This window comes from Chroicocephalus ridibundus, chromosome 14, assembly GCF_963924245.1.
Source record: "Chroicocephalus ridibundus chromosome 14, bChrRid1.1, whole genome shotgun sequence".
In the NCBI taxonomy this organism is placed as follows: Eukaryota; Metazoa; Chordata; class Aves; order Charadriiformes; family Laridae; genus Chroicocephalus; species Chroicocephalus ridibundus.
In genome coordinates, this window is record NC_086297.1 from 13634615 (window position 1) to 13646067 (window position 11453).

Sequence of the window (11453 nt, forward strand, 5' to 3'; positions counted from 1 at the left end):
GTGGACAGGAGAGTCTGGGAAGGAGATCGACATCTCTGAAGCCCCCGAACCTTTGGTGTTCGTGGTGGGCTGGATGCTGCAGACCCCATAATGCAGGGAACAGGAGTCTTCCTATCCCCGACGCTGCCGCGTGCGGAGGAGCAGAGCTTTAAATACCCTGGGTCAGAGCGTTGGAAGTAAACAGTTTCCTTTTCGGTGATGACTTCTGTTGCAACCTGATATTCTGGTTAAGAAGAAAAAACACAACTACTTTTGTTGCTGCAACACCCAGCTCCGGCGGGGAACTCCCAGCCCTGGAACTGCACACACGTGCCCGGGCAGCTCTAAGCGATGGCACAGCTGGCGGCTTTCCCTGCCCTGGAAACGCCCAGGTCACAGCAGTACCCAGTCTGAGTGAGAAATAACCAGATTTAGCGTCTCTGACACCATTGGGGTGACAGCTGACAGCCCCGGTTCAGCGTTCCCTCTCATCCCTTAGCAAGGTTAAGGGGCAAAGCCGGGGCATGTTTGCTCACAGCTGCCTCCACAGCTTTCCCTCCTCAGCGCTGCCACAGTGCAAGTCTGAGCTCGTTTGACAGTTTCCACGTGCCTAACACCTAGTGAGAAAATAGGAAGGATTGGGTTTTTTTGCTTTTATTTTTTGTTTGGTTTTTGTTGGTAGGGTTTCAAACTCAGCACTAGCATTGAGAGCCCTCTGAAAGTTATTACTCTCATTACTGCTCGTTAAGGACAGGGAAGGGCTGCTGCTGGCTTTGAGTAAAGGATGGGCGATTGCAGTTCATCCCGGTGGGATGTCGTCTGCTCCTTAGGGTGCAAGGAAGCACCGTCAGCATTTCAGGGTGTCCGGCTAATGTCCAGACACAGTCTTGAAGCTGACAGCCCAGTGGAGACTTGGGATGTCGGCCCCCATGGCCCCCCGAGCCCTTGGCCATGTTTCCAGGAAGGAGTGGTGGGAGCACTCAGGGGAATACGTGTGCACTTATGGACACTGGTGCTCACCTGCTTCCTTCCACAGTTAAACCTTTTAAATCACTGTTTGCAAGGGCATGTAGTGACAGGACGAGGGGCAATGGTTTAAACTAGAGCAGGGCAGGTTTAGATGAGACATTAGGCAGAAGTTCTTTGCACTGATGGTGGTGAGACACTGGCCCAGGTTGCCCAGAGTGGGGGTGGAGGCCCCATCCCTGGAGACATTCAAGGCCAGGCTGCATGAGGCTCTGAGCAACCTGATCCAGTTGAAGATGTCCCTGCTGACTGCAGGGGGGTTGGACTAGATGGCCTTGAGAGGTGCCTTCCAACCCAACACATTCTATAGCTCTATGATTCTATGATTTATACCCCAGAACAGGGGGGCTGGTGCTAGTGCAATTCCCAGCTTCAGAAATTTGCAGGTTATACCAGGTGTGAATCCAGTTAACACCAAGTGAGATAAAGCACAATTTAGCATTCTCACAAAGAGGTATGCGAGGGGGGGTGTGCGGTGTCTTTGGGCAGGTTTAACTTTTGTTAGAGCTCAGGAATGAAGAGGGTGTTGCAGGCGGGCTGCGCAGCAGAGCCTGCTGGGCGGGTTTGCTGGCGGCTGACCTTTGAGACGCCAGAGAGACATTTCCTCTTCGAGCTGCTCTGCAGAGATAATGAATTTTGTAATGGATTTCCTGTTCTTTTTATAGAACAGGGGAAGCTGGCAGCTTGCTTTAGTAAGAGCTGGACGTAATTATATTGACTGGATAACACAATATTTTCTTAAAAGATATTTTTCTTTGGTTTGATCCAAAGCATCACACCAGAATTCAAACAGGCTTCTGTGGGGGTAGAGAGGAATACTGGGGGAGCAGTCAAAGAGTGCTTTGTGGGTGCATGGGAAAGACCAAGAGACATGAGGTGTCCTGTGATCAGATCAAAGGTGCCTCCAGGCCAGTGCTGCCTCCAGCAGCACACGACGAGCCCAGCCCTTGCTGACGTCTGCTCCCCATGGACTTCTCCAGCAGCCACCACTGTTACGTTACAGAAGTGAGAGGACTCATCCTTCTCTGTTGCTTCTGCTATCTCTTTTTTGATCCGTTGTCCATAAACCCCTTTTGAACCCACAGATACCCCCTCGCCTCTGCAGCCTCCCATACCAGCAGGATGTAGAAGTTCACTGGTCCCACAGCACAGAGGCAGGATTTCAGTTTTCGGCAGCCCTGCAGTTTTTTTCTGGGCCATGGCAGGGCATGCATTTTGTGTCAGCTCCTAATGAAACCCTTGCGAATGGCCTCCAGGATACCTTGCATCTCTATTTCCCTAAGTTGCTCCAGCGCAGCCTCTCCCGCTTCAGGTGAATGGTGCATTTCCCTGTGCTGGGAGCTCTTTGCATCGCGTGCAGAAATGTAAAGTCCACCCAACTTCCCAGCAGTAATCAGGCATTTATACCCTGTGTAACAAGAGTTCCCACTCTGTTGCTGGACTTCCACCTGCATGTTGATCTTTGAGCTGCTAATCTAACTTTCCCTTCAGTTAACATTTCTCTCTCTTTACCTCACTGTACCCCTATATATTGGGGCAGCAAATGGTAAGATCCACCTGATAAATCATAGAATCACAGGATGGTTTGGGTTGGAAGGGACCTTGAAGCCCATCCAGTGCCACCCCCTGCCCTGGGCAGGGACACCTCCCACCAGCCCAGGTTGCTCCAAGCCCCGTCCAGCCTGGCCTTGAACCCCTCCAGGGATGGGGCAGCCACAGCTTCTCTGGGCAACCTGGGCCAGGGGCTCGCCACCCTCACAGCAAAGAATTTCTTCCTCAGATCTCATCTAAATCTCCCCTCTTCCAGTTTGAAGCCGTTACCCCGTGTCCTATCACTACATGCCCTTGTCCCCCCCCAGCTTTCCTGTAGGCCCCCTTTGGATACTGAAAGGCTGCTCTAAGGTCTCCCTGGAGCCTTCTCTTCTCCAGGCTGAACCCCCCCAGCTCTCTCAGCCTGTCTTCACAGCAGAGGGGCTCCAGCCCTCCCAGCATCTCTGTGGTCCTCTTCTGGACCTTCTCTGACAGGTCCCCATCTTACTTGTGCTAAGAACTCCAAAGCTGGATGCAGTACTCCAGGTGCATGGAGTACTCCCTGGAAGGAGGGACTCCCCCCCCTCCTCCTCTCAGTGAGCTTTGCTGATCCCTGGCTTATTGCCTTTACCTTCCCCCAGGCAGGCTCCATCCTCCTGCCAGGCACTTTCCTGTGCCACCCATGTGCTCCTCGCACCTCAACAGAGGTGTACCCTGAGCATACCATCAGAGCTGAGACCCTCACCCAGCACCCGAACTAACCTGCAGCTCCAGCCCCCATCTTCTCCCAACGTCCTGAGGGACCCCCCCTGCATTGTGGCCCCTGGGTGCCACACCATCTTCCACCGCTAACACCTTCTAACGCAGCCTCCCCTCTCTACCAGCCAGCACAAAACAACACATGTGAGACCAGAGCAGCAAGATGAAAGTCCATTGGGAATTTTTTGCTTTAATTAAACCTAATGTTCCTGTTATAAATCATCAGTCTGGAATCCCATTAGTTTCTTGGTCTCAGTGATTTCTTATCATATTAACATTTCACTGACTGTCTCCTTATTCTTGGTCGTGAGACACGGAGAGCAGGACCCTGCTCCCTCTCTCTGAGCTATTTGGTGCATCAAGTCCTCCTGTCACATCCCTTTGGACCGCAAGCCGTCTCTTGCCACAGCAGAGCTGTTTGCAGCTGGGACTGCTTCCAGGTGCCTCCTCCAGACTGTGACCAGATCTGCAGGCTGGAGCCAGCAGGGACCTGGTGATGCTCTTCACGTCACTCCGTGATTTCCCCATCATGAGTCCTGACGCTTGTCTGCTCTTCTGCCTGCAGCTGTGCCCCGAGCAGGAGTTTTAGTTGAGTGTTCTCTGCCCATTGCAGCTAAATCAATACAGACTGCTGCCCAGTGCCAAGTCGGGATTGCAAAACCAAGCAAAGCCTTGCATGGCGTGATGAATGGCTGAGGAACAAACGGAGGTTTACTGGGTCCAGTGCCAGATCATACACCTTGTACACGCCATTCACAAGCCTGGCACCGGCTGGCCAGGGACAAACATCTGCGCTGCCCAGGAAATAAATAAAACTCAGTGCCAGGCTGAGGCTGGGGCAAAGGGATGTGCGTGGCTCGTAATGCAGCTGTGTTGGCCACCAGGCTGGGAGATGCCTCCTCAAGCTCTCCCAGCACTGGTGGAGGGGATCTTCAGGTGCATGGGACTGGCTAGCCTTGGTCACATACTGATGGGAGCCTGGCAGCAGGGGCAAGGGGAGCCCACGCTCCGTGGTTAATTGTGTTGTTAGCCAGATTGTGGTGGCACAGAATCTTCTACTTGAAGGCTTTAGCCCACGAGCATCTTGGACCATATTTGGAGGCAAAAATGATGATGTGGGACCAATTTCAGATGACCCAGAGGAGCTTAAATATTTTTTTCCCACGGGGAATCAGCTCTTGGCCCCAAGCACGGTTCCCACAGCTACAGCTTCATCATCCTTGACGAGAGCAAACACTCGCTTTTAACTGACCTGCTGGGCGCCTGCCTGCCTGGAGCAGCAGGGTCTGTTACCCTCTGCTTTCGCTGCATCTCCTGATGCTATGCAGAGCTTCCAGCGTGTCTGGCAAATTAGAGGGATTGAAGGGAATGTGGCTCCAGGATGTTGCAGAGGCTGAAAGTGCAAACTGATTTGAAAAAGTGGGTAAAACAGGAGGAGCTGGGCATGTTGGCTGTATCAGTGATGGTTAAACAGTGGTCTGGAGCAACCTCTGGCTTGGCTCTGAGCTGCTGTGAGCTGGGAGGTGTGCGTAAACCAGGAGAAGGGCTGCTGTCTGCATGCCCCATTCCTTGTGCTTTTCTCTAGCTTTCCTTGGGAGCTGTTGGTAGACGTGGGATACTGGGTTAGAGAAACCTGGGGGCTTATACAAACTTCCTCTCATCAGCGGCTGATGGAGGTTATCACACTCTGTCTGTTTGAAACTGAAGAGTGAACACATGGCAGATTCTCTCAGTGCTCGCCCACCAGCCTCCCTTCCTTCCTCCCACGGCATCTGGAAGAGCAACGGGGCTGCCTTGGCTTCCCCGCAGAGGTGCAGACTACAAAGAGGAGCTTGGTGGGGTCTCTTCTTCTGTGTTCCTCTTCTGCTTCTGATCAGCACTGACCACATCCTCACCCCGCAGCAGGTGCCGTGGCCTTTGAGCCGGTGCTTGCCCTGCTGGGGAGTCCCACAGTGCCGAGGAAGGGCTGACGTGGGATCCAGTCTGGACCAGCACTTGTGAAAAGTCAGACTCTCATCAGTGCCTGAACCCAAAATTAGAAGCTGGACATTATGGCCCTATTTATATCAACCCAGATCTTGCTGTCCAGACTGAGACCAGTTCTTCAGACTGAGAATTTGTATTTGGAATTTGTCTTTTAAAGTAAATCAGGGCTGCTGAAAATATAAAATTAAAGGAAAAACCATGCAGAAAGGATCTGTTTCTTCCTTGGTGAATTGCCTGAGGGCACACATTTATTAAAGGCAGAAACACAGAGCGGTAAAGATAACGAACCTGTCTCACATTCTGGTCGCGTGAATAGGCTGATGGTTCGGGTTTGTGGGTGTCTCCGGCAGACATCAGTGCAAATGCAGAGATGCTGCAAAACAGCTTTGCCTCTGCAGGCTGGAGGAACAGTGTTTCTTAAACACCTGCTGCCAGGGGGAGGAAAAAAATTGCTGCTTGTGATGCTGCTCCTGGCCTTGACCCTTTGGCGCAATAAATAAAGCTTGTGACTGCTCCACCCTGAGCAAGGAGTGAGCTCCAGCAATGCCTCAGCCAGCCACGGTGACAGCAATGTCCTGACCATGGGCATCACATTTCGTCCTCCTGAGCTTTGGTGAAAGGCATTGCCTGTTCTGGTGGCCTCCTCTGATACAAAGTGGTCTGGAACTACATTGTCCTGCTTTTCTTCTCTGCTGACTCCACTGAACCATCTCTGGCCTCCCAGTTTCTACATCTGAGCTGCAGGTTGCAGTCAGCAATGCTCACACCTGGCTTTACTCACACTCTGTAGTCAGCAGGCTCCTCTCTGCCCATGTATCTTGCAGAAGCTACTGGTGGAGCCAGGCTACTTAGGAGCTTTGCTTTTCCCAAAGTGTGACGTTGGGTAGCTCCTTGGACACAAGGGTGATGCAGAGAGCTTGGACCTGCCTTGCTGGGCTCAGCTGCAAAATCCTGCTCTCTTTTTTTTTCTGGGATTGCTTGGATGAATTACAAAGTTCGTTTTCACATTGGAGATTGGTACGGTGTGTTTTAGCTGTAGGGAAGAGACTTACTGGGATGAAATCCTCTAGGAGAGTACAAGAACATGTTTCTTTTTATGGCTAACCAACACAGGTGGGTAGAGGGGAGGGGAGCCTTCCCGGGAGGGCGCTGGGCTGCCCTCAGCGGTTAAAGAAGAAGGACTTGAGGCTCTGCAGAAACTGTGACTTCTGTCTCTGCTTCTGCTTCTTCCGGATGATGGGGATCCAGACAAGGCCACAAACGAGGAGCATCAGTCCCAAGGACAGGAAAGCTGGGCCACACATTTTATAAACTTTTTTGTTCTCGCTTTGGATGCAAGACAGGCTGGTGATGACTATCCCAAAGAGGAAGACGGCTGCTCCGACAGACACAACAATGACAGGCTTGTGGTATATGTCCCACTTGCTCCTGGATGCGCTGGTCCAGACGGACTCGCTCCGGGAGCTGATGCAGAGGGTGCTGGCCGTGTTACTGGTCATCAGCTCCTTGGACTGAGGAGACTTCTCACTCCCATCAGGGCTCTTGGGGGGAATTTCCATGGTGACGGGATCTGCAGAGGAGACCTGAGATGGACGAAAGAGAAAGAGCAGAGCAGGGCTAGTGATGGAGGATGGATTGGCTGCTTTCCATTTGGTCATTAATCAGTGCCATGTCAAATGAAGGTGGGTGACTGCAGGGAGAAGAGCATCGTGCCTATCAGAGCAAAGAAATGTAGGAACAGGCAACAGGGCCCTGCAGGTAGGACTGAGGGAGCCACCAATGGACACTGGGACTCCCGCAGTCCCTGTGCCTGTCCTGAGACCTTCCAGCTCACCAGCTTCCAGCTCCCACAGGGATTCAGTGGTGGGATGGCGAGACGTCCATCGGTACCCACTACCCTGAGCCTCCCAGGGCTCTTGGCTGCTTTCAGGGCAGTATCAGGGTGCTGCAAGCAAGGCTGGTGATGCTGCCTGTGGGGAAGAGCCCTGTATCCCCAGACCCTTTCCCTCCCAGATCCCAAATTACACCTCAGCACCTTGTGGCATGATCAAGTCTCCCTCTTGCAGGTAGGGAAACTGAGGCACAGGTGTGCCATGTCAGAACTGCTCAGCAGCAGAGCAGAAAGCACCCTCCCATGGGCTGAGCACTTCCTTCGGCCCCCAAGGCTGGATGTTCCTCCCTGCCACAGTCAGCACAGACGCGTCCGCCTTGTAGTAGCCACAGCACAGGAGCTTCTCATTTCCTATTGAAATGCACAGACGGGAGATGGGGAAATTTTTGTCACCCAGGAAACCTTTCTCCAGCTGTAAGCTGGGGCAGGCTGCTGCTCTCGGGCTCAGTAGCAGGAGCACACCGAGACGCTCTGCCTTGTGACAGCTGGGTCAGCAGTGTGGCTTTTTGAGGCATTATTTTTTCACCAACTCAAGGGGGGAAATGCATTTTCCCAGAAACAAAGTGCCTTTAGCACGGAGAAACCATTATGGTAAACGGGAAGGGCCAAGCATGATGTTAACCGCTGTTTCCTCAGGGCTCCGCTGAGGAGACAAGGGCAGGAGGCTGGATCAGGGAGTGCTCCTGGGGCACGGTCGGACCTGCTGCTGGGAAGCCCAGCAGAGATGAACCCATGTGGGTACCAGGGCTGGGGAAGGCAAGACCAGGGACGTGGATGCTTTGCAGCCAGGAATCAGATATTTTTTTTGCAAAGCGAACTCCTGCCTCAGGTTTTCTCCCAGGGGCTCAGTGGTGTCAGGAGGGCTGGGGCTGTCCTGTCCTCTGCCAGGCGTTGGGGCTGTCCCCACTCTCAGGGTGTGGGGATGCTCTGCAGCAGGACTGTGACAGCAGTGCCAGCCCGGAGCAGCCCAGGACACTGCATTGCCCTTCTGCCAGCACCACAAAGCAGGGACACAGGTGACTGCTGCCAGCCCCAAAGCCGTCCCTGCAGGGCTCCCCCATTCAGGGCAGCAGCCAAACTCGAGCCTCAACAGGTTTGCCAACAACACCAATCCGTGTGGTGTGGTCGACACACTGGAGGGAAGGGATTTCATCCAGAGAGACCTGGACAGGCTGGAGAGATGGGACTGTGCGAACTTCATGAAGTTCAACAAGGCCAAGTGCAAAGTCCTGCATGTGAGTCAGGTCAATCCCAAGCACAAATCCAGGGTGGGCAGAGAATGGCTGGAGAGCAGCCCTGAGGAGAAGGACTTGGGGGTGCTGGTGGATGAGAAGCTCAACATGAGCCTGTAACATGCGCTGGCAGCCCAGAAAGCCACCCACACCGTGGGCTGCATCCCCAGCAGCGTGGGCAGCAGGGCGTGGGGGGGGATTCTGCCCCTCTGCTCCGCTCGGGGGAGACCCCCCTGCAGCGCTGCCTCCAGCTCTGGGGCACCAACAGCAGAAGGACATGGAGCTGTTGGAGCGGGGCCAGGGGAGGCCACGAAGATGATCCAAGAGCTGGAGCCCCTCTGCTGTGAGGACAGGCTGAGAGAGCTGGGGGGGTTCAGTCTGGAGAAGGGAAGGCTCCAGGGAGACCTTAAAGCCCCTTCCAGTCCCTGAAGGGGGCCTACAGGAAAGCTGGGGAGGGACTCTGGATCAGGGAGGGGAGCCATAGGATGAGGGGGAATGTTTTTAAACTGAAAGAGGAGAGATTTAGATTAGATATTGGGAAGAAATTCTTTGCTGTGAGGGCGGTGAGCCCCTGGCCCAGGTTGCCCAGAGAAGCTGTGGCTGCCCCATCCCTGGAGGGGTTCAAGGCCAGGCTGGAGCAGCCTGTTCTGGTGGGAGGTGTCCCTGCCCATGGCGGGGGAATTGGAAGTAGATGAGTTTTAAGGTCCCTTCTAACCCGAACTATTCTAAGTTTCTATGATTCTATGCTATGCCACAGCCACGCTGGCCTGGGCACAAGCCTCCGGTGGGGCTCAGATGGATGGGCAGTGCCACCAGGGCTCTGTGGTCCCCCTGCTGCCAAGCACAGCTCTTCCTAAGCACTAGCAAGCTTTGAGCCTAAGTGGGCTTTGATCCAGTGCGGCTCATTTAAAGCCCTGCTTCCGCCCCTGTTTGGCGCACACAGCACCGCGTTTGCTCCGTTCAGCCCTGGCTGCACCCAGACCCACTGCTGTCCCTGGGGTGGCTCACCAGGAGGTGGCCACCATGGGTCATACCAGGCTGGGTTTGCATGTTTGGATGCCACAGGAAGGACTGTGGCTGCGGCGGGCAGCAACGAGGTGTAGATGAGATGAGCACAAAACCGGGTGGCAGCAGCTCGTTTCCCGTTGCTGCTAATCAATGTGAGAGCGTGTACCACCTAAGTGGAGCCGCACAGAGGCTGCAAAGCTGGCACAGCTCCAGAGGCACCGTCTTAAGGAAACCTGCCTGTATTTGGGCCGTACTGGGCCCAGTGCCCATCTAGGGCTGCTGATGGCTGCGTGCCAGCGAGCACCTCCCTTATTCTTTCACCTGTGTCCCCTGCCAAGGTTTGCGGTTTGTTCTGAAGAGAGGCAGATGTAATTCTTCAATTTAGTCCCCCCGACACAGACACTGTTGCAGAAATTCAGATCTGGTGGTTATCGACATACTTTGTGATGTTTCAGGTTTGCCGAACTTGGGCCAGCAAGCAAAAAACAAAAGCCATGAGCAATGAACAAGATTTACATCCCTCCCATCCGCAGCTTTCACCCCTCTCTGGACAGATAGGGGCATTTCTGCCATCCTGATATATCTTCTGCAGCACTCGATCGGGGATGATTAAGCACTTGACAAAGCAGGTGGGTTTGGTCAGAGTAGCGAGCTTTAGTTTCTCTGCTTCTCTTCCTTCTGAGATGCTAACCCTGTCTCTGCAAGCTGGACTGATTGCGGTGGAGCATGCTGACCCCTTGGCTTTGCAGAAGCCCGAGCTGCCATGAGATGTTATTTTGACGGCTGCAGCCGCGTTCAACACGTGTGTGATGGGGTACAACATCCCCTGCCGCCACCTGCTGTGCTGTGTCTCACCTCCCCACTCCTGTACCTTGGCTCCAGGCAGCCACAGGCTCCTGAGACGAATCCCAAACACTGACAGCAATGTCCAGGGTTCTGGGGAGACGGTGAGGCTGGCTCCACGTGGGCCAAAACCTTTGTTCTGCTTACACCTATAAAACCTGCCCAGGAGTCAGCCCTGTCCTCCAAAAAAAACCCACCAGCTGCAGTTCTGTGGAGATGTGCCCAGATCCCGGGTAAATTCTCGCTTGACTGGTGTGTGCAGCCTGTCCGCCAGCTGCCTTGCTCACACCATTGCTGGGTTGTGATCCTCCCTCTTCCAGCTCAAGCCTATTGCAAGGCCCTTCCTCAAATGTCATCCTAGGCAGTCGGGGCATTTTTGGCTTTCTCTTTGTAACATCCATTGTGGAGAGGTTTTATGGCCAGCCCACTGTATAATTTTAATTTGGCTTTGTGGTTGGAAATTTGCTTTCTTCTCTGGAGTAATGCCCAGCTCTCATATCTCAGCAGGCTAATGCAGTCTGCCCTGCCCCGTCTTCCAGGCACCCCACTCCCTGCTTGCCCGTGTGCTGCCACCCTGCCCCCACAATCCAGGGGAACTCTGAGCTCTGCAAAGCACCTTCCTCTTCATTTTGCAGGGCGTTAATGTCAGGTTCCTGCAGAAACCATCGTCTTCCTTTCAGGTTTGACTTTACATAGAGTGGCTTCCCCCCCGCCCCCAACTGTATTTTCTGGCATAAGCATCCCTCTCACCACAATTCCCAGAAAATGATCATTTTTTTCTGGCACTTCCTGGCAGAGCATGCTTTTTTGGTCTCGCTTTTCTCCACTTTTGGTCTTCTTCCTCTAATTTATGTATTCTGCTTTGCATTTCTGTCTGTGCTTTTGCATGAGGCTCTGTATATTTTCCCCACTGTTAGCTAGTGAAGGATTTCACTCCCTGCAAGTGGCCGGGAGTTTATTTGCAAGCACCACATGTATCTGCAGCTCTTGGGAGAGCTAATGCAATTTCAGTTCCTGCTCTGCCCATGCTCCTTCCCTAATTCATCACAGATGTGCTCATATTTGAAGATGTGATGGTTGTACTGAGCAGCCTGGCAGGATAACGCTATCAGATTTCTCCCAATTTTTTAATCATTATTGTTGTAAGGAGAGCGTCAGCAGATGACCATTTGTTGGCTTGAAAATGCCTCCAGAGCACA

At 53.4% G+C, this 11453-nt stretch overlaps 1 protein-coding gene across 1 annotated transcript; it reads right to left on the bottom strand.

Moving 5' to 3' along the window:
- Positions 1-6440: 6440 nt before the first annotated feature.
- On the bottom strand, positions 6441-6857 carry PIRT (phosphoinositide interacting regulator of transient receptor potential channels). The gene has a single exon (XM_063351649.1). It carries the CDS (start codon positions 6837-6839, stop codon positions 6441-6443), a length of 399 nt encoding a protein of 132 aa, XP_063207719.1. The 5' UTR covers positions 6840-6857.
- Between the last annotated feature and the right edge of the window lie 4596 nt (positions 6858-11453).

What these genes read in the sequence shown, in the direction of transcription:
- PIRT (XM_063351649.1), bottom strand. Translation starts at nt 6,839, where the DNA reads ATGGAAATTCCCCCCAAGAGCCCTGATGGGAGTGAGAAGTCTCCTCAG.